This window comes from Mustela erminea, chromosome 2 (genome assembly GCF_009829155.1).
Source record: "Mustela erminea isolate mMusErm1 chromosome 2, mMusErm1.Pri, whole genome shotgun sequence".
Lineage (NCBI taxonomy): Eukaryota > Metazoa > Chordata > Mammalia > Carnivora > Mustelidae > Mustela > Mustela erminea.
The window spans coordinates 84,150,001-84,174,351 of NC_045615.1; the positions used below are offsets into that span (position 1 = coordinate 84,150,001).

Consider the following 24,351-nt stretch of genomic DNA (forward strand, 5'->3'; position numbering starts at 1 on the left):
CAGCCAGGCACTGCTGTTTTTTGCTATTTCTAATTTTACTATGACTATAAATATAGTCATATATATATATGATATTTTACTATATGACTTATATTGCTTTAAATTCATATGTGTGTATAACAGTGGGCAAGGTTTGCAATCCATGTCTATGTTTATAAATGTTTCATGGTCCTTTAAAAACAACAGTGTATTCTTCTTGGTTGATATGAGTGCATATAAACAAAATATTATACTCAAACTTGCTAATTAGTTCTTCCTATCCTCTAATCTTTATGCTTATTTTTCTTATACATTTTTGCCATTTCCTCTGAAACATAATTGTAATAATATATTTGCAAATACTGATTAAATTTATTTTATCTAATTCTCTAAAAATATTAGCAGTATAATTGAGAAAATAAAACCATTTAATTACTGCAAAGATTCAAGAAATTAATCTTTTCCAAAGCTTTTTTTAATATATCATTAATAAATCTTGAAGATCAGACATCAGTAATTGAATCATGTTCAATAAATACTTGAAGAGGTATTACATACAAGATGGTAAGACTTCTGGTTCTAGTTGTACTTATTCAAATATATAATAATTAAGTCAAAATGTAAGCGCTTAGGGCCACCTGGGTGGCTCAGTTGGTTAAGTGTCTCTCTTCAGCTCAGTTCATGATGTCAGGATCCTGGGACTGAGCCCCTGTTCAGCAGAGAGCCTGCTCCTCCTTCTTCCTCTTCTGCTCCCTCTTTGCTGCTCCCTCCATCTCTTTGTCAAATTAATAAAATCTTTTCTTAAAAAATGTAAGAGCCTTGAGAAAATGAAAAGAAGAAAGTTCCATCATTTTGGATGGCTTGAGAGTAAGAAGAAAAATCATATAAAGCTTTGTGGAGGTAGACAGTGTTATCCTTATTATTTTTATAAGATACTTATTTATTTGTGTTTGGGACAGAGAGCACGCGCACGAGGGAGCAGGGGGAGTTACAGAAGCAGGCTCGTAGCCAAGCAAGGAGCTGCGTGGCTTACTCAATACCAGGACTCTGAGATCATGACCAAAGCGGAAGGCAGATGTTTAACTGGCTGAGCCACCCAGGTATCCCTATCTTTATTATTATTAACTATTAACTAGTAGTGTTCATTTTTCCTGCTGTCACCACTGATCAGCTGATCTCTATTTTCTAGTGCAGTTTCTAGAAAAAGTCAATCTTACTGGTTTAGCTAAACTGATTTGCTAAAATCTAACTATGGCCCACTTATATGTGGGCCATAATTAGGAAGCTAGATAATCAGGAAGCAACTACACCAACTGCTGGTTTCAAGTTCACACCTTTTCATCTGAGATCCTGGGATTAGGATGTTACTGTCTGAGAGTTATTGCCTGTAGGAACAACTTACTTTAGCTTCAATAGAAGCAGCTGCCCAGAATTATCAGCTCTAGTGCTACAGTACACTTGTTAGATCTCAGCCACAAAATTAGATCCTCAGATACTGCTTTCCCTCCTACTTACTCCTAATTTAGGTCTCCTACAAGTACTTATCATTAGCAGAACCTAATTCATATCCTGAGCTAGTTTTTAGTTTTCTAGTCTCTGTAATACAGGAAGGCATACTAAAAACAGGTTGGAAGAGTCAATCTACATCATAGCTGCAAGAACCTGTTATTATTACTTTAATTAAATATGACCCAAGGTGGTAAAATTAAATTATAAAAGAGTTTTTTTTCCCCATGAAACCTAAGCTGAAAACAAAATGCTCAATGAAGATGAGTAATTAAGTAACTACTGTTGAATTAGAGGTAAGTAAAATATTTATAAAAAATCAGAAAAATTATAAAATCACAGACAAAAGGAGATCAAAAGGATCTCTAAGTTTTACCCTTCAAAGAAACTCAAACTAGAAATTATAAAAATTGAATTATATGGTTTTTGCATAAAAGATAAAGCACTATTCAATGGTGTTAGGTATATAGCAGTAAGAAAGAATAGATAAGGGCCTTGCTCGCATGAAGAACACATTCTGGTAGATAAGACAAAAAAATAATCAAAAAGGCAAAAAAATAATTTCAAGTAGTAATAGGTGCCATAAATAAAATAAAATTGTATTATAGAAAAAAGAAGAGGGTGGAAACAGCTAGACAATGTACTCAGGGAATGCTTTCCTGAAAAAGGGCTGAAAAAAGGGTAGACAGTCCTACTAGTCTTCTGGAGAAGAGTATTCTAGGCAAAAGTATTAGGTAAGGTCTTCAGGGGAACACTGGTTTGCTAGGTTTGAGAAAGCCAAATAAGAAGGCTGACGTGATGAGAGACTAGTAATCAAAGGGAACCATGGTAAGAGAGTATGTATATGCACATAATAAAAGAACAATAAACTGGGTTATAAACAGATACATAGGGAAATCAGGGTAGCACTGGTTTTATATGAGATTTGAAACAGAAATTTTAACACTTTATAAAGCTTAGGATTTTGGCAGACTTTTGGGGATGTTCTTCCCCACAGACCTCAAGTAACTCAAGAACAGCAGTATTTACTACAGACAATATATCAATGAATGAATGTCGCTGTGAGTCAATAAACCTTCATTTACAAAAAGAGATAGCAGGCCAAATCTGATCCACAGGCTGTAGTTTATGAATCTTTGACAGATAACTGATAGACAATTAAGTCTATCAGTTAGTATATTTTGGCTGTAAGTAACAAAATGCCTAACAAAAAGTAAAGACAATCATTTTTTAAAAAGATTTATTTATTTGGGGCGCCTGGGTGGCTCAGTGGGTTAAGCCGCTGCCTTTGGCTCGGGTCATGATCTCGGAGTCCTAGGATCGAGCCCTGCATCAGGCTCTCTGCTCAGCAGGGAGCCTGCTTCCTCCCCTCTCTCTGCCTGCCTCTCTGCCTGCTTGTAATCTCTGTCTGTCAAATAAATAAATAAAATCTTACAAAAAAAAAAAAAAGATTTATTTATTTATTTGAGAGCATGCGAGAGTGAATGCACAAACTAGTGGGGGGAAGGGCAGAGGGAGAGAGAGACAAGCAGACTCCCCACTGAGGAGGGAGACCAACAATGGGCTCGATCCCAGGATCCTGAGATCATTACCTGAGCCAAAATCAAGAGTCTGATGCTTAACCGACTGAGGCACCCCAAGGATATTTGGTCATTTTTGTCTGTTTTATCAGTGTATCACTGATGTATTCACTTGAATAGTGCCTGGTACTTACTTAGTACTCAATAAATACTTATAAATGAATGACTGAATGACTATTTTATTACCTCATCTAATATTAAATCAGAAGGGTAAGTGGTTCCAGATTTGTTTCAGCAGTTCAATAATTCCCTTCTTTCAATGTGGATATCTATCCCCATGGATACAAAATGGTTTTATCAACTTCATAAACCACTTTCTAAAACGACAAGCTGGAAGGAGGTAAAGCTTTCTTCTTGCCAGCCACTTTTACAACAGACTTTCTACAACAGACTTTCTCTTATACTTCACTGGCTAAAAGTAGGGTTCTGTGTTCATTCCTAGACCAATCCCTGGCAAAAATAAATTCAAACTAGTTTAAATAAAAGGCTTATCATCTAAAATTGTGGAAGCAGCTCTTCTCCTCCAAGCACATGGACACTGGAACAAAATCAGAGCTGAATGAAAGAATTAAAAATGGCTCATATGGAGACAACAAATGAATAGCCTGAATAATAATTTAATAAACAATAAAAAATTAGTATTTAGTGCCAGAAAGTGCTGTACATATAATCCTGCATTCAATTTATTTCCTCTGATAAGTTTTGAGGAGAAAAGATGGTATTACAGAAAAAAAAAGGACAAAACAAAATATATGTTCTCAACAGAAGCTGGATTTCAAAGAACAAATTTAAAAATGGGAGGAAGGAAAGTATTTTTTCACCTCTTCCTTAGCCTGATTTAAAATGACTTCATTATTTCCTATCTGTAGTGAATTCTTACATTATATCCACCCATATAAAAATGTAAATATTAAAACATTTCTAAACCCAACAGTGTAGAATTGCATACTACTACATAATCCATGTCACTGCTAGCTTCCATTATTCAGAACTGATTATGTACACACATTTAAGATACTCTCCTTAAAAATGATAAACTCTTGATTTTGCAGTTCTTAACTGCAACACATAATAAAAGGTAGGATGTTGCCCTAAAAACATAATAAGAAGAATTCACTTTAAAACTGAGAAATTTTCCAGTTACCAAAAGTGCCTTTATAATAAGCTCAGAATCCATTTGTTCCTATTGTTCCTTTCCTATTGTACTAGGAATAAATACATTCATGAGACATGACCACATTACTATTAAATAGGTGAAGGCAAATTTTTAAAAGACTGGCTTAAAAAGAACCAGACATGAAAGGAAATAAGTATGTGGAATCAAATACAGGAAATACAATGATTATCTTGACCTTATAGTACCTTTTTCTATTCCCATTACATTAAAATACAAGCTTAATCTATATACATTGGTGATTCAGAAATCTTAGCAATGCTCTTTAATAGGAATAGCATAGTTTATTTAATAACTTTTTTGAGAAAAAATAGTAAATCATAAAAAGTTAAAGTTAGAAAAGCTTTTCCCTGGGGGAAAAACAAATAAAAATTGAAAACCCAATTAAAGGATTTATTTACACTTCAGCCAACATTAGTAGCTTAAATATATGAAGCTTTCAGAAATTAGAGAAAAGGAGAAATAGTGAAACATATTTTTTAAAATTGAAGGGAGAAGATGACAAAATAGTCAAAACCAGACATACGAATTCCATGGGAGATCTAGTCTAAAGAACAACATGTATTATATTAAACAACAAAAAAGGAAACTGCTATATAACATACCAAAATACATACAAAAGAATGCCAGCTTTAAAAGAGCGTGTGTTTTAAATGAATTTAGAACTAAGAAAAAAAAAAAAAAAAAATTTTACCTCTTTACTTTTCGGTCTAGTTATACAAATCAACAACAAAAGATATATCAGATTTCAGCCCAGCTATATAATCTTTTAAAGTTAAAGTTTAGAAACTTGGGATAAAATAAAACTTTAAACATTTTAAGCAAAAAACAGATTTTTATGATCACCGGTTGAGAGGGGATTTGTTAGAGAGACAAAGAATAACAACCATAAGAAGAAAGCTGGATTCAACTATCTTTTAAGATTAAAAACAAAATAGAAAATTCTTTTCATGAAACCTATCATAACCTGGGAACAGAGACAGGAAACACCTATTGTACGGTACTGCAGCAACATTATTCACTCCCATCCCTTTTCATCTTTCAGCCTCTAGCACAGTGGCAGAAAGTCTAAAACTCTATTTCTCGGAGGTTCTTGGAGGCTGGAGTTGTGGGTAGGATTAAAGTTTTACCAGTGAGAAGCCCTTGTGGGGGATATGGTAAATAGAAGTGAGCTGAGAATATTCCTCTACTGGTATGACAGATAGCAAGCAAAACTGGATAGATATGAGGGTCTCTTACAGTCAAAACCCTGTGCCTCACTTTCCAATGGCAAGGCTCCAGCTTTATGGAAATGATAATGTAGGAGTAGCAACAGAGATGGTGGCAGCAACATAAATATCCAACCTCCAGATCACAATCCCTAAGTTATGATCCTAAAATCAGGGACCTAGTAGCACTTACAGATAAGTAACTAAATTCCTTCCTCTCTGAAATTTCTACAATGGTTATCGTTTATAGTAGTATTTTTACATTGACACAGATTGGCACACTAACAAATATTCAGAATACAGGGTATATAAAGTACTTTGATAATTTAATAAGGGAAAGGTAAATAGAAAATGGGAAAAAAAATGAACAAGCATTTAATGAGAAAAGAAAATCACATGGGTAAATACACATATGAAAAATGGTCAACCATATTAGTATTATAGGGAAATGTTAGATTCAGAGAAATGTTAAATTAAAACCACAATGAAAAACCTTTCAAGACTTAAAATAACAAAAATTTAAAAACCTAGTAAGACTAAGTGCTGATAAAAACACGTAGATCAGTAAGAACTCATAAATATCACAGGCGGGAATGTAAATTGGTACAGCCACTTTGCAAATTAAGTTGGGTTATATTGTAAAACTGAATATTTACATAATCTATGACCCAGCAAGATTATCCCTTGAAACTCTTGTGCTTGTTTGTGTATGATGCTGAGTAGGAAAAAAAAAGTCCCAGAAGACTAAATGATTATCACTTTTATATAGTTTAAAAAATACAAAACTGAATAATTTATTGTTAGGAATATACAACACTTATTAAAAAATTTAAAAAGCAAGGGAATGATAAACACGAAATTCAAGAAAGTACTAATATCCAGCAGAGGTCAGGAGAGGAATGAATAGGGAAGGAAAACATGGGTAGGTATACCAGTACTGTTAACCTCTTTTAGCTCTTAACTGGATGATGGGTTGACAGTTTTTATCAGTATGTTTCATAACATACATGACTAAAATAACTATACTATTAATGATTGCTAATACTTATAAAGTATTTATTATATACCCTATTTTCCCCTATAGTCAGCACTATGAAATAATTATTTCTAATTCATAGATGAGAAAACTAAAGCACAAAGAGGTTAAGTAACTGCCCAAGTAAGGTTGCATAGCTCGTAAGTAATGGACCCAGGGGTCAAACAGGAAATCAGGCTCCAGAGTCTGCACTCATAACCAGTGTACTATATGAATAAAAGAGCAAATAAGAAGAATAAAAGTTACCTAGGATAACAATAAAGGAATCAACAGTTAAATTGATTTACCTTTCATTTTCCTTGATGACATTTTCAAGCTGTAGTTTCATCTCACCCATATGTTTCTGAAAGATTAAAATATTGAATATATTTTGTAGATGGGTCTCTATTATGTAATCCATTCCTAACCAAGCAGTCAGATTCTATGGCACTAGGCTACTGATAAGAAACAATGATTCTTTACTTCTAATAAGCACTAGTAAATTTGGATATTTTAATGATACACAGAATAATACATAAAGAATATATAATAAAACACTCATTTTGAAATATAAAGAAAATATTTATATGACACACTGAGAAATACTCACAAATGCAGTCCTATGATTGTAGATGTTTATAAAAAACAGATGAGAGATATTCCTCAGTATGTCACTGTAACAAATACCAGATGATCCCCATACCCTGAATGTATTCTTAATCCACTTTAGTTTAGTTGAAGCCCAGATAACAGCTTGTATTTGAAAAAGTAAAATGTTAACAGTGAAAAAGAAACTAGAGATCTATAGCAGTAATTTGCTCAGTCTATTTGCCACCTTTATTAACTGTCTAAACTCTCCACACCATACAACGTTGGTAAACCTGTATCGTCACCAACATATACTTTAATAGGAAAAATGGAGAAAAAAAATCACTAATTCATATAAAAATGAGAATAAAATATAAACTGTAAAGAGAATGAGTTTGGAATGATTAATTTTCTCTGAGGAGATGAAGGGATTGTAAAATCTCAACAGGAAAGAAAAGGCATTTCAAGTAGGGAGATATATGTATAAAAGCAAAGAGGCAAAAATATTAGAACACAGGCATTGTTGTCAGCTCTCAATGAGAGTAAACGGGCTAGGGGAGAGCAGGAAGGAGACCATGTAAAATCACACTTAAAACAAAACTGCAATCAACTCATGGTATGTCCATTAATATTGATTGAGTAACCTAGGCTAAAGGAGAGGAGCCAAGCCTGGAGTGAACCTGGCAAGGGAAGGGTGGAACAGGCAATCCTCCAAGCCCTTCTGCCTCCTTTTCAACCAGAGAAGCTAGTGGAAGCTTGGACTAGGAAATCAGAAACAGCCAACTCTAAATACAAAGCTGGCTTTAGGAAAGATGAACATTTCCCAGGTCCTTTTTGTGAATGAATCACAATTAAATTAAAATGAATGAATTCACTATCAGATAACTAAGAAGTAACCATACATTGAGTCATGATGCAGTGAAAGAAAATTAGAAAGGCAGGCAGCAGCTCTTGAATGCCATGGTAACTAAGAGGTTTGTATTTTATTGTAGCAATTATCCTGATACTTGCCACTAAAAAAACAACAACAAAACTGATCTTAAAAGTTGCAAAATCTTGCAAGATCTTTAAAAGTTGTAAAAAGGTTGGTGCATCTTAAAAATATTTACTCAAATTACTCAAATAGTTAGAATGTATATATAATAGCTAGGATTAAAGGTGAATCATTATGGTCACACTAAAGATTCTTTACTGTCAAATATTCCAAAATATTTAATAGTTGGAAGTAAACAAAATCTCAGCAGTACCTCTTGTATTACCAAATTTTCCCTTATTTACATTTTTGGAAGGAAGTTTTTCATATAAAGAAATACAGTGATAGTTTTCCTGCTTTCAGGATAAACTATTCTTTTTACTGGGTCAAAAGATCCTAAGAACTAGTACTTGTCAGTAATATTCATGTGAGCAACTGTTCTTAGATTTGTCAGCATCTTTTTTTCCGTCTGTAAAAGTAGCAATTACTCTTGTTACAGACCCTTGGGCCTTCTCCTACAGTTTTCTCTCTCTTGTAATTAATTCAATAATCACTCTTAGATTGAGAATGTTAGATGGGGGAATGAAGTTAAACACCTTAGTAAAATAGCTGATTATAGAGATATATGAATCAGTTAGATTATAAGAAATCAAACATTTAAAAGTTTAATTCAAGATAACTAGTTATCCCATTTTATAACAATTGAACCACATAATATGTCATTATAGCAATTTTGAGTGAATTCAGCAGAAACTTTAAACTCACTAGCCCTAAAAAGAAAAGCAAAATGCCATTTGTGCAGAACAGAGCTTTCTATTGTTCTTTAATTGTCAATTAGAAAGATTAAAAGACATTACTATGATAGGTTCGAACTTAAATGACCACAGGCAAAAAAAAGCCCATAGTAAAGACTAGGAAAACATCTAATTAACTTACAGTAAGACAGTAACTGCAATTTAAAGAAATGCTTGTTTTTGAAATTTGGGTCTACAGGATCACTCTGTAAATTTATATTAAAGGATTAATCCTGGAAATGAAAGTATTAATATCAAATGCAATGGAAACCCTAACTTATTTTTAGAAAATGAAAGCATTATGTGTTCTTTTAGTAAAATACTTTGTCAATCTAGTAATTTATAAGTAGGAGATTGTTAAGCTAGATCTAATCATCTTGTTCTAATAAGTCCTGGTTTTCAATTCATTCATCAAAAATTGAGGGCATATTATGCACTAAACTTCAAAGCATATGGTAGGATCTCTTGCTGTCCCTGCATGAAGTGGAGAGAGATATAAATAAAGTTTTTAGTGTTTGCCACATTTACAGCCCCATATAAAAACATGCTATACTTTCATTTGCATTAAAATTAAGTTAACCTTGCTACCCAACTGAACTGATCCAGGGATTGGTATCTAAACCAAACACAATGATGAGTATATTCAAACTCTAAGAAGTTTACCACCTTCTGGTGAGCTTAGCTTGAGACATACAGCATCTCTTGAACAAATGCTTCCTTTATATGGTTATCCAACAATCAGAAAGGTCAAAGTTTGGGAGGAAAATGTAAAAAACATTTTAAAATCAAAGAAACAGATTATAAATATTAGGTATATTCTAAAAATATCGATCATTGAAACTCAGATTATATCTTGAGCAATGTTGTGCTATCATTTTAGTTCTCCATGAGCCTGCTGTATATCCTAATCTCAGAAATTCTAGGATATAGAAGTGTCCTCAGTTTCTTCACTCTGTTCACTCCTAAAATAAACCTCACTACTAGGAGGATTTCAGAAAAAAGATGCCATAGCTTAAGGCTATATTAGAAATTGATCAAATGCATCTATAATCTGATGGACATAATATTTGAAAGTGGGTGAAAAATCCATCCTCTAAGTAATGGGAAATACAGGTAGAATGAGGGTAAAGAGAAAGGTCTAAAAGTATGGAGTGGTTTTGGATCTCCCTGGGGGAAAATAAAGATATAAGCTTATAATAATGAGTTTAAGAGCTTCAAGCACCTAGGAGATCTTGGGAGATGTCAGGAGCAAGGGAACACTGGATTAAAAAGCAAAACTGAAGATAATCTTAAAACACACACACACACGTACTACACTTTCTCTCTTATAGACAGCCAAGAATTAATTAGTTATTGCTAAATATTTTATTCATCATCAATGTTTTTGAAAAGTGTATTTTACCTTTTTAATAGAATATTATAAAAAGCTTGATAACTATGATTTCATACCTGATAATACTTCAGCTGCCCCTGTAGCTCTTCCAGATGCTTATCATACTCAATAATAAGAGGAGATAAAAAGCTAAAGAAAAAATACATAATTTTAAAAAAGGACATATTGTTTAATATAGGTCAATGTATAATACGTAACGAAATTGAATATGAACATTTTAATGATAAGTCTATCCACAGCAATCAATACTTTGTCTTTTTCCTGTTCTCAATCTTAGCTCAATTAATACTTCCAGATATTGTCAAATATTGAGGGAAGGGAGGTAATGAAGGAGTTCATCAAGAAAACAACTGCCAGTTGATTCTTGAGCTGAACCTGGGCAACTGGAGGCTACTCACCCCCTCCCTTACCCTTGGAATATGTGTTCTGCTTGCCTTCCCCACTTCCAGAAGCAGCTCCAAGGATACAGCCTTAAGATAGTAATGTGATGCTGAGGCTATCTATATTGGGTATGTAAGTGAATCCAGGTAAGGCCTCCTATATTTCTGACTGAACCAAGTTTAAGCTTCCAAGATTATGGCAGGCAGGTGAGGAAATATAGCTGTCTTGTGTTCTCCCAAGACAAGCCTCATCAATAGGTTCTATTGCTTAATAAATTTGCCACTTACCAATCTGGAGTGGTCTGCCTCTTCCTTCAGTCTCTCTTAGCCCTCCACTTTTGAGGGCCAGTTTCTAGAAACTCCAGAGGTTATGAATAGGAGGGAGATAAAATTACCCCATTTGAGAGCTACTCTTATAGATTACAATGCTGGCTTTTTTTCCACTTGTATAGTCAATGTTCAAATCTAATTATAGCAGACTATGAAATAAACCATCCTAATACTAAAGGAATTATTTCAACAATAACAAATATACTTAAGAAAATAATATTTTTCTGGTAACTCAACCTTACCTTTGATCAACTATTGTGTTTTCTAATGTGTCATCCCCATCTCCTTTCAAGACAGCTTTCTATAACAGAGAATATTGCATCTTAAAATGTTTTCTCATATCATCCAAGCCCCAAATTTGCGGTAGTTTAAAATTAAATACAATTTAAAAATTTACCTTAGAAAATCTTAATGCAATTTAAAAGAAGAGAAACAAGTAATCATCTAAACTGATTTGAAAGTTTATTGGGGGTGGGGGGGCGCCTGGGTAGCTCAGTGGGTTGGGCCTCTACCTTGGGCTCGGGTCATGGTCTCAGGGTCCTGGGCTTGAGCCCTGCATCCGGACTCTCTGCTCAGCAGGGAGCCTGCTTCCCCCTCTCTGCATACTTGTGATCTCTCTCTGTCAAATAAATGAATAAAATCTTTAAAAAAAGTTTATTTGGTTCACCTCCCCTTCCAATTTCCCCCAACTCCCTTCTCCTCTCTAATTCCCCATGTCCTCCATACTATTTGTTAAGCTCCACAAATAAGTGAAACCATATGATAAATGAGTCTCTCTGCTTGACTTATTTCACTCAGCATAATCAAGGGGAGGTGCATCATGAGAGACTATGGACTCTGAAAAACAATCTGAGGGGTTTGAAGTGGTGGGGGGGTGTGGGAGGTTGGGGTACCAGGTGGTGGGTATTACAGAGGACACGGATTGCATGGAGCACTGGGTGTGGTGAAAAAATAATGAATACTGTTATGCTAAAAATAAATTAATTAATTTTAAAAAAGTTGATTTGGTAAATTTTAACATCCATGCATAATAAGAACTCTCGGCAAACTTGAAATAGGAAGAATTTTCTCAACTTGATAAAGAATATCTACCAGAAACCTAAATCAATTACTATCTTTCATGGTAAAACACCAACAACACTGCATTAAATGCAGTATAATATAAGGCTGCTCACCATCACTGCTAACTTCACCACTGTATAGAGGTTCTAGTCAGTGGAAACAGGGTAGAGAGTTCAAAATTTAAATGTTGAAAGGGAAGATATAACACTATTATTATTTACAGACAATTTGACCATTTACCTAGAAATCTATGTATAATCTACCAATTATTAGGTCTAATAAGAGAATACACTAAGTTATCAGATAGAAGATCAAGAGAACAGCTTTCCCAAATGCCAGCAATAGTTTGAAAATGTAAAAGGAAATAATACTCTATTCACTACTGTAACAAAAGGTAGTACTTGAGAATAAAAAACAAAAACAAAACAAAGACCATTGCAATAATTATACTGCAAAATCAACTTTACTGAAGGACATAAAAGAAGATATAAATAAATAGTACTATACTATTCATGGATATGTGAATGGTCAATACTATAAATATATTAATTCTTTAAAATTCACTGCAAGTGCAATTCCAAAACAAAAATTCAATAGAATAATTTATGAAACTTTATCTTACACAGATTTTACAGTTCTTGTGAATGAGTAAATGTGCAAGAATAGCCAAGATAACCTGGCCAAAAAAAAGGGGGGGAGGGATGGAAAAGAAAAAAGAGTAAAGGGTTTGCCCTACTACATATCAAAACATTGTTAATGCTAGAGTGATTAAAACACTATGGTACAGTGTGTAAGCCTGACGATTCACAAACCTGTACCCCTGGGGCAAATAATACATTATATATTAATAAAAATAATTTAAAAAAACAAACAGAAGAGCATAGGAAATCCAGAAATAGATAAAAAATTTATAGAAACATGACATCTAAAAGAAGTGAAATTATAACTGAATAGACAAAATACTGCTTTTAAGTAACAGTGTTAGGTAACAAAATAAAATTAGATTGCAGCATGTACTATATGGAAAAATAAATTACAGATAAAGATCCAAATGTTTAAAAAATATTTAACAGTTATTGAAAAAAATTGCATTTTTGACCTCGGGATAGTGAAAGCTTTCTTAAGTTCCAAAAAATGCAGAGGCTTTTGTTTGTTTTGTTCACTAATATATCAACCAAAGCCCAATACTTCCACTCAAAATACATTTCTAGCGGGAAGACACCCGGTGTAAAATCTATAAATAGAGAGACTGAGATTTCTTACAACACCCAAATTTAAAGCGTCTATGCAGCTGCAAGTACCATAAGCAAAGTTAAAAGGCCAGCAACATTTTTAACATGACCAAAAACTTATTATCTAGTATAAAGTATGAATAAATACTCAAACACAAGGAGATATACAGGATGTTCAGTGCAGCTTTTACTGTAATGACAGATAAAATGTCCAACAATAGGCTAAAAGGAAAGTAATACAATAGGATCCCATAAGTAGTTCAAGGAATTAACAAGATTTATATGTATCACTATGGGCATAACCCAAAAGCAAATAGGCTAATTCTAGAAGTTATTCGTATACCAGACATCCTTCCTACATAATACACAATAATAAATTCCTGATTAATTAAAGACTTAACTATGTACTTATGCAAGTAAAGGACTTAAGACACAAGAGTAAAACACTGACACATTTGACTATATTAAATGTTTAAATTTTTCCACTATAAAGCATATAAATAAGATAAATGAAAACCCACAAATTGAACTTTCCACATGTGTCAGTGAACAGAGTATCAACAAGCAAAATAAAGAGGAAATCTGAGATCAGACAAATAAAAGCAAGCACAACGTCATTAATAATTAGGGAAATACAAATAAAACAATAGTGAGATGTCATTTTACACCAACCACACCGACCAAAACAAAATGTCTGACAATGCAACCAATGGCTCAGAAAGATGTTTTACAAGGAGCACTCTCATACACCATGAATGGGAATGAAAACGAGTACAACCACCTCGGACAATTTCTAGTAAACCTGAAGATGAAAAAAGTCCAATCTAGGTATACATCCTAAAAAACCTCTAAGATGTGTATATGGAGACATGTTTAACAATGCGCTTAAGGATTATTGCAAAATATAAGAATTGGACAAAATCTAAATGTCCTTTAATAGGAGAATGGATAGCTTGTGGTCTAATAATACAGTGGAATGTAATGGACAAACGTTATATAATGCATGAACTTGTGATACATGTATCAAATTCTTAAAAATAATTTTAAGCAAAAAAAGCAAGTTTTGCAGTCAGATACATATAGTATGATATCACTTATAAAAGATTTTAAACTTGCCAAACGATACAATAAAATTACTGCAGATATGAACATACATAGTAAAAGTACTGGGAGCATATATACCATTGGAAAACACTAAATTTAGAATGGTGATTACCACTGGAAAGGGATAGAAGGAAAGACACAAGAGGTACAGACACTGAATTGTTTCTGCAGTGTCTTCTTTCTTTAACAAAGAAAAAAAAAAAAGACAGGGCGCCTGGGTGTCTCAGTGGGCTAAAGCCTCTGCCTTCAGTTTAGGTCAGGATCCCAGGGTCCTGGGATTGAGCCCCTGAGCCGGGCTCTCTGCTCAGCGGTGAGCCTGCTTCCTCCTCTCTCTCTGTCTTCTTCTCTTCTTCTCTGCCTACTTGTGATCTCTGTTAAATAAATAAAATCTTAAAAAAAAAAAAGACTGAATAAAGAAAAAAAGAGTGGAAGTAAACATGGCAAAAAATTAAGAATGGACACAACTGGGTGGTAGCTAGCTACCAGATACCATTTTTAGTAACTTCTGTACTTTGATGTATGTTTGAAAAAAATTTAAATAAAGGAACAATATACTCAAAGTGTTTAGTATAATTCCTGACATATAGAAAGCTCTTAATAAATCTTTGCTCTTTACTTTTAAAATTTCTTTTTACTTAATATGGGGGACACTCTATTAGCTAACCAAAGTATATGTTATGAACCTCCAACCAACATGGAAAGGATTTCTCAAAATATACAGCCTCAACTGTTGACATGGATCTAGGACTGTAAGATGAATTATACAAAAAGGATAACCTTCCAGAGAGAACTCTGATAGATTAAAGAATAAATGCATCCAGTAGTCTATGTAATTTCAGGGTAGGATTTATTAATCCTAGACTATTAAAAATAATTATTGTATTATTTAAATATTAATTAATGGACAAGTGATATTTTAACTTTCAATTGTTCAAAAGTTAGTTAAAAATCTTCTTGGGATAGCTAAGTAATTCAAACTTTAAAAATATTTCTCAAATTTCTTAGAAATTTTTATAAAAATCAAAACAACTACCAGTGTTATGACTAATAGTTGGGAGATGGATGGCATTCTACAAAATAATAATTCAAGCCCTCATTAACCTCCCACCCATCAATTTTAAGTTTCTTAACTGTTATTCTTACTGAGTTTCACTCTACCTTATCATTCTTCTAAACAATATTTAGGAATCGCACAGTGTTTACTAAATTAAATCCAAACTCCTCAACTTAACCATTTAAGGCACTCTACAAAACCTACTCTTCCTAATGTTATTTTCCATCACTTCTCTCGTATATGTCAAACACAGTATAAAAAATGAAGTATGTTTTACTCCCTAAATACAACTCCCACTTTCTTACCTCCTTTTGCTTCTCATCATGCCAGTGAGTCTATCTGCTATGCTCTCCACTACCCCTTCTTTTAGCTCTCATTGAAGTTCTTTAGAAATCTTACTTACTTTTCAGTACCCATCAGACATGCTACATCCTTCAGGAAACTTTTTCTGATCTCTCCAACTATATTTGATCTCCTTTTTCTCTGATACCCTCATTTGGCTTTAAGGTTAAGATATGAATAATATGCCTTATACCTAGTTATTTAATATTTGTCTCAACTGATATTTTTATTAGTCTTTAGGTTCCTATGAAATGGTAATTTTATTATATACCTTTTCATATCACTAAAGCTTCTGGCTTAGTGCTTTACATAGAGTAGGTACTCAATATATATTAGTTTAACTGAATTCTATAAAGACACTGCTCTGAAACTATTTTCTAATGATAGTTGTTACAGAAATACTAATTTAAGAGTAAATGACCAATAATCCAAATTATAAAAAATTACATGATTATAAGGTAAACATATTAAATCAAAATATAAGAAAAATAGTTAAAAGAATAAAAATATAGTTTCAGCAATCCTTCCCCACTTACTAGTGAAACTTCCAGAATAAAAGACTGCATGACTTAATAATTCAAGATCTAGCGGAAAAAATCAAGTTGGGAGAATAAGATTGACAATGACTATAAAAGCACTTATATAGAGGTATGGGGCTGGCTCACTCAGTGGAGTGTGTGACTCTTGATCTTGGGGTTGTGGGTTTCATGCCCTATGTTGGGTGTAGAAACACTTAAAAAAATAAAATCTTTTTATAAAAGCCAAATATATATATATATATATTTACATATATTTATATTTATATAGTTGAATTGAAATATAATTGACATATGTCATATTAGTTTCAGGTGAACAAGACTAACAATCCTATCCAATAAGCTATGATCACAAAGAAAGCATTTATAAATATCATTTTTATATTTTCTAAAACAAAATTTAAACAAACTATACTAAATAAACATACAAAGCATTTTATATATCTTGAATAACAGATACTCTACAATTAATTTCTATTATTTTGATCCCAAAATGACTTCCTGAGATGATGATGAGAGTGTATCACAGAAGAATGCCAATAATATTGGATTATAATTGGGTAGACAAAATTTCTGGATTCTTCCTCTGAGGATATTCCAGATACTTCCTCTGAGGAAAACACACACTAAGTATTCTAATCATAATTCTGAATGTTTAATTTTGTGCCCCTTACTTTATATCACTGGCTATGAATTATATTAATCACATCCTATCTGCCATCCTTTGGAAGAAAATATAAGCTGATTAGCATTTTGTGAAAGTGTTGTTGCACATTTTTGAGTGTTGCAGCAAATCATTTATATATGGGGAGATGGATTTTCATCATTTATCAATGAAGGTCAATGTACAGAAATTGCTAAACTCTTACACTTAGACTCTCTTTAAAGTGCTAAATTATTTTTTCCTTTTTTTTTTTTTTTTTGAGAGAGAGAGAGAGCACACTTGTGCATGCATGTGACAGGGAAGGGACAAAGAGAGAGGGAGAGAGAATCTTAAGCAAGCTCAGTGCTCAGTACGGAGCCTGACATGGTGCTGGATCTCATGCTCTCAGAGAGCAGTGCCACTTGACATACTTTTTATTTACACATAAAACACAAAATAACCAAAGAAAGACAACTAAATTTCACAACAACCCTGAAGGGATCATTCAAGAAACTAGTTATTTAAACCATCTTTGGAAGGTCACATACAATTATAAGAGGTTTTCTATTTTTAAAGATGAACGGGGGTGCTTGGATGTTATAGTAGATTAAGCTTCCAGCTTTTGATATTGGCTCAGGTCATGACCTCATGTTGTGAGATCAAGTCCTGCATTGGGCTCCGACTCAGCACCAAGTCTACTTAAGACTCTCTCTCCCTCTTCCTCTGCCCCTCACCCGGTGCATGCATGCACCCTGTCTCTCTAAAATTAAATGAATAAAGCTTTAAAATAAATAAGTAAAAGAGGAGTGACTTATTAAAGTATAATGAACCAAATATATTAAATATACAAGCTATTGCACACACTGGAAAATCTAACTTTCAGTTTAAATCCATATAATTTATGTATCATTATTCTAAATATATCATGTATTTCCCTAAGAAACACTATACAAAAAAACCTTAAGGCAATTCATAAAACTTCCTTTGATCCATGGGAAGCATAAATGATTATGCACAAATGAATTTCAACTATACTTATAGCACAGTTTCTATAGAAAATCAAGTTTGAAACTCCAAATTAAAATATAAGAAAAAAATATCAAATTCTGGCAGCTTTATTTTTCTAATATTAGAAAAGTTTCATAAAGTATGTTCATTTAACACAAGTCCTGGCCATTTGCCTAGTGTGAGAAAGAAGGGAATTTCATTGTGATTTTATCCTGAAAAATAGACTAAAAAGCATGAACTGTTGTATTTCACAAGCTGATCATAACTTTTTCTTTTTTTTTTTTTTTTAAAGATTTTGTTTATTTGACAGACAGAGATCACAAGTAGGCAGAGAGGCAGGCAGATAGAGAGTGAGAGAAGGAAGCAGGCTCCCTGCTGAGCAGAGAGCCCGATGTGGGACTCGATCCCGGGACCCTGAGATCATGACCTGGGCCGAAGGCAGCGGCTTAACCCACTGAGCCACCCAGGCACCCTGATCATAACTTTTTCATCTCAACTCTCATTGTACATGGCATATAGAGCTCAAATGATGTTGGGAAATTAGTAAGCAGGAATAAAGTAAAGGAAGGATATAATTGCTTCATTCATTCCACAAATATTTATTGAGCATCTATTAATAAGAATTGACACCTGGGAAACACAGCTAAACAAAAAGGCCAAATAAAATTTATGAAGGGTTTCTGTTGCTAGCAGCAATCATTAAAGTTAGTGAGAAGAGATCTCAGCCAGTGTTCCTGGGTTTCACATAACCTTTAATAATGGTTTCCTCCTACTTCTAAGTCTACAAACACACAAAAAAAGTAAAAATACTATAAAAAGAAAAAAACACAAATTAAAAAATTCATCTTGACAGTTTTTCAATTTTTTTCATTCTTTTCTTTTCTTTTTCTTTTTTTTTTTTTTCAAACTTTTTCACTTTTTCCAGTATTTTTTCAGAAACCAGTATAACATTTCTGGGGTGAAGAACTGAAGAATGCACTATATATGGCCAAGGATATGGACTATAATGCTAGAAAGCAGATTAATCTCTTTCTCATATTCTCATATCACCTCCTTTCTCATTACTGCAAAATATGCAGTGGTAGGCAAGATGCAAGGGGATTGGTATTTTGAGACAGCAATGTGTTCTGAAGAGACAGCGAACTTCAGAAGACTCTAACGCAGTAACAATATATTACTACCAAAAATAAAAGCTAGGAATCAAGGTTTGATTGTATGACTATAACAGCATCTGTAAAAGAAGAATATGTACCTTTAGAGAATTCAAGGAGCTGTAATTGCACAGGAGTGTACACTATTAAATTAGAGAAGACTTGACCTTACTTGGTATGTTACCTTGAGGCTTTAATTAATTAATCACAATTTACAAGGCAAGTGCATCTAAAGGTCTACATACAATCACTGCTTTATCTGGTAAAACCATCTTTCATAAGTCAGCCATGTATAGTAGGTATGATATAAAACTGTGCCAAGAAATCTTCTTAGGCTTTAAAATCACTGTTTTGTTTGAATCCTCCTTTTAGACATATTCTATAAGACATTAAGCAGAAGAAAAAGAACCTAAGAATCTGAACAAAATTTAGAGGCTGCTGTATTATAATTCTCTATCATCTAAATGATAACAGTTCTTAGTTAAGCATAACTAACAAAATAACATAAGAAAAACAGTAACATGATTAACATAGTGGATGGATAATTTTAAGACCCTCTGGACGCAGTCTGGACTTTGTAAATAAAAATAGAACAGCATGCTAAATGTTGACAATACACTAAAGAAAGAAAGTGTAAGTATAGTCAAGTCAACAAGATAAACTATTACTTTTTTAAAAAATTTTTTATTTCTTTTCAGCGTAACAGTATTCATTGTTTTTGCACCGCACCCAGTGCTCCATGCAATCCGTGCCCTCTCCAATACCCACCACCTGGTTCCCCCAACCTCCCACCCCCTGCCCCTTCAAAACCCTCAGGTTGTTTCTCAGAGTCCATAGTCTCTCATGGTTCACCTCCCCTTCCAATTTCCCTCAAACTATTACTTTTTAAACAACTTCTTTCTTAATACCTTAAAAACAATTCTATTTTTAAGAGAGAGGGCACATGAGTGGGGCGGGAGTAGTAGAGGGAGAGAAAGAGAGAGAATCCCAAGCAGGCTCCAGGCTCAGGACCGAGCAATGGAGGGCTCTATCTCACAACACTGAAATCGTGACCTGAGCCAAAATCAAAAGTCGGACTCTTAACCAACGAACGACCCAGGCGCCCCCAAACAATGTTTTGGTTACAAGATTCATTGATGTCAAGATCAAAATACATCCTTATTAATTCAGTAGGCTGCTATCACTAATATAGGAGCTACTGTTTTTCTTTTAATATTGTGTAACTCAGAGTCCACCAATAAACATATCTCATTGTTCAAAAAATTTTTAACAGAATATTTAAATAAGAACATGTACCCAAGGAAAGAAGTATTAAAAACAGTGCTGTATATTGTTTACTGTTTTGATTTAGTTTTTGCTTGCCATAATTTATGAGAATTGCAAGTTAAAGCTTACTATGAAATATATCCTAAGAAAAGATTTCATTTCAAAACGTCAATGAATTCGCATTTTAGAACTCAGATATTTTAACATCATACATAATACCTAACCTCCAATTCAGAAAAAAAGGCAATTTCTATGGCCAAAGAACTACTTTTATTAAGCAAAAACAAACGTTTCCCTATTCAAATCCCAGTTGTAAGTAAATTTCAAAGTGCTATAGGCAACTTCACATGAGAATAATCCTAAGTAGAATATTTACATAAACATATTTACAACCAAATCTGAACCTTGTTTTTTAGACCTTAACTAATTTACATACCTGCACCGATGAACATTTGGAAAATTTTTCCATTTGATATTGTCTAAGAACTTCATTTAGTCGGTGATCTGAAACAAAGGGGAAAAAAAACCCAATCTGTAGTTCACTGGCTAATACTCAATATTTAAAAACTACAAACAAGATAGTTATTATCTGACATATCCAATGCAAAACTGCTAGTCTTCACTGCTTCTCAAAATGAATCATCAATTTCAACACATGTTTTTTGAATTTAAGGGCCCTTCTATACACATAGGTCAACTACCTACTGCTAGTGGGAAAAGAATAGCTGCGAAGAACTAATTGTTCTGATTTCTTACATTTTAATTCTCAATTCTTCCTGGTTTACTCTTCAGGCTAGCAGAAGTAAAAAAGTACTCCATTCCCCCCGCCCCCAAATTCCTGCTACTAGAAGTGAAAAGAACTGAAAAGATAAGCTATAGTCGTATTTTTCCAATAGTGAAAATTGGCTAAAATTCTGTTCCAGAACAAACCTCCACACAGAAGAGAAACAGCAGGACAAAGATTCTGAATTATACAGGAGTAAGAGATAATAAAAATGAAGGACTGGAATAAAGTCAAGTGCTCTCAGTAAGCACAAGGTGCTTAATAATTCTATTCACATCAAGAAAACACAGAACACGGTGAATGTAGAAAAATTATTTCAAGATCACATGGATTGTTTAACATTGATAATTTGCTAGCAATAGAGTAAACCTCAACTTTCAAAAGGACTGAGAGCCAAAGAGGGCATGTTACCTGACAGTAGCGCAATTAAGCTAGAATAAAAAAACCAAAAGGGAAAATTTTAATACATTTTGAAGTTCAAAATTACTTTTTAATAACCCATGGGTCACAGGAGGAATTACAAAACAAATTTGGATGTATTTTGAATTGATTGATAGTGAAAATGTAATACCTGAGAAGTTGCTAAAAAAAAGTCTATAGCTTTAATTGCTTATATTAGAAAAGAAGGTTTATAGTCAATGAAATATAGGTCCATCCCAAAAGGTTAGAAGAAAAGCAAATTAAACCCAAAGATCAAGTGAAGGAAATAATAAAGTTCACCCCCAAAGAAATTCAAAATAAACATACAAAAAAAGATCAACAAATACAATCATCTCACAAGTTACAGTAAAAGCATCTGATGATATTTAAGATATATTCATGATAAAGCCTCAGGAATGTAAGAACAGAAGTTAATTTCCTTGATATAACAACTGATTTCTACAGAAATGCACACCAGACATCATACTAAGGACGAGAACGTTGAAAAGTTTCCCCGGAAATTGGGAAATACAAATTGGGAACAAGGAATTTTCTTGACATTTATTCACACTCTAGTGGAGTTCTAAGTTTATGCAATAAGGCAAGTAAGAAATAAAAGGTATAAAGACTGAAAAGAAAAAAAAATTATCCATTATCCATAGTTAATCGTGTATAGGTATAATTAAATCCCAGAGAACACAAAGATAAATTCTTAGAATAATTACCTTCAGCATGGTTGTTGGAGACAAGGCCAATATACAAAATTTAATTATATTACTATATATTTGCAACAAAGTTAAAATAAAAGATATCATTTACAATACCATACTAAAAAACCAATGTCTATGAATAAATCTAAAAGATTTAAACAAAAGATGTATAATACTGTGTACAGAAAACTATGAAACAATAAGGAGAAAAATTAAAGACTAATTAAGTGGACAGAGATACTCATGGTTTACAGGAGTTAGTATTGTGAAGACAGATAGTTCTCCCCAAGGTGATCTACAAATAGCCTAAATGCAATTTCAGTTAACATTCCGAAAGATGATACTGCAAAAATTTAAAAGGTGATTCTAAAATATAGGTGGAAACATAACAAGAAAAGCTAAGGCATTCTTGCAAAAGTAGAATGGTGGAGGACTTGCTTTACCAGATACCAAGGTTTATCACAAAGTTACAGTCATTTAGAAAGTGTGATAGCTATATAAAAATAAACAAATTTAACCAATGGAAGAGAACAAAGAATATAAAGATAAATTCACATTCACTTAGAACACCTGAATTATTCACTTAAAACAACTGAATTATGATTGAAGGGGCACTGCAAAGCAGTGAAGTAAAGAATAATCTTTTTATATTCCATGTATCAGTAAGATCATATGATAATTGTCTTTCTCTGATTGACTGGTATGTGGAAATAGAGAAACAAGGCAGAGGATCTTAGGGGAAGAGAGCAAAAAACGAAACAAGACAAAAGAGAGGGAGACAAACCATAAGAGACTCTATCTCAGGACACCAAACTGAGGGTTGCTGGAGTGGAGGTGGGTGGGAGGAATGGTGCGTTGGGTGATGGACATTGGGAAGGTTATATGCTGTGGTGAGTGCTGTGAATTGTGCAAAACTGATGAATCACAGACCTGTAGCCCTGAAACAAATAATGTATGTTAATTTAAAAAATGGAAAAAAAAAAAAAAGAATCTTTTTTAAATTGGTTCTGGGTCAACTGGATATCCTCATAAAAAATAAAACACTGTCCATAAAAATCAATTCTAGGTGAAATGAAGATCTAATTGTGAATGCTAAAACAAATTCTAGACAAGTATAGAATATTTTTATATATCTTAGGATAGGGAAAGATTTTTTTAATCAGAACACAAAAAGCACTAACCACAGTGAAAAAAAATCATGATAAACTGAACCACATTAAAATTAAGAACTTCTGTTCAACAAAGAGACTTAACAAGACACAAACATGGAGAATGTATTCCAACACATGTAACAGAAAAGGGCTTGTATCTAGAATATACAAAAAACTATCAATTAAAAGGCAGACAAGACTATAGATTGTGGTAAGAAGACATGAATGGGCACCTTACATGACGATTACCCAGGGAGCAAATAAACACAGAAAAGCTGCTCAACTTCATTAGACATCAGGAAAATACAAATTAAAATTACAATAAAGAGCTAAAATTATAGAAAATGTTGGTGACAATGTAAAATAATGAAAACTCTCAACTGCTGGTGAGAACGTAAATTAGTGCAACTTTAAAATTACGCATATACATAATTCCTAAAAATATTCCTTTCCCACTCATGCTCCTTCTCTCAAATACATAAATAAAATCTAAAAAAAAAAAAAAAAGTCAATTGTGGATTACTGAAGGAAACACATTCAATCCTCAGAGGTTGCCTTTAATAAGGAGAAAATTTTACTCTAACTTAAGTCTCCTATTTCTTTCATTCATTCATCCAAAATATTTAAATCTAAATCTTTCCTTGTCCTGAGATCATAAAGACACCTTCTTAAATTTTTTCTTTTTTTTTTTTTAAAGATTTTATTTATTAATTTGACAGAGAGAAATCACAAGTAGACGGAGAGGCAGCCAGAGAGAGAGAGAGGGGGAAGCAGGCTTTCTGCTGAGCAGAGAGCCCGATGCGGGACTCGATCCCAGGACTCTGAGATCATGACCTGAGCCGAAGGCAGAGGCTTAACCCACTGAGCCACCCAGGCGCCCTTAAATTTTTTCTTAAAGTCTGAATATAATTTATTTCTCAATCAACCTGCAGATAATATTTCTATATATGTGGAAAGGTATCTTTATT

At 33.3% G+C, this 24,351-nt stretch overlaps 1 protein-coding gene across 6 annotated transcripts in view; it reads right to left on the reverse strand.

The window, feature by feature from the left end:
- The window catches only part of SCLT1 (sodium channel and clathrin linker 1), a 179,570-nt gene that overhangs the window by 147,611 nt on the left and 7,608 nt on the right, over nt 1-24,351 (reverse strand). For 5 of the 6 annotated variants that reach the window (XM_032333406.1, XM_032333409.1, XM_032333407.1 and 2 more), the window contains exons 2-5: nt 20,755-20,822; nt 11,163-11,221; nt 10,267-10,339; nt 6,771-6,826 (exon numbers count right to left, since the gene is read on the reverse strand). In XM_032333406.1, coding sequence (XP_032189297.1) covers nt 6,771-6,826; nt 10,267-10,339; nt 11,163-11,221; nt 20,755-20,822 — 256 coding nt within the window. Of the gene's footprint in view, nt 1-6,770; nt 6,827-10,266; nt 10,340-11,162; nt 11,222-19,297; nt 19,432-20,754; nt 20,823-24,351 lie in introns of all 6 variants that reach the window. The other variant, XM_032333408.1, reaches the window with a different exon arrangement.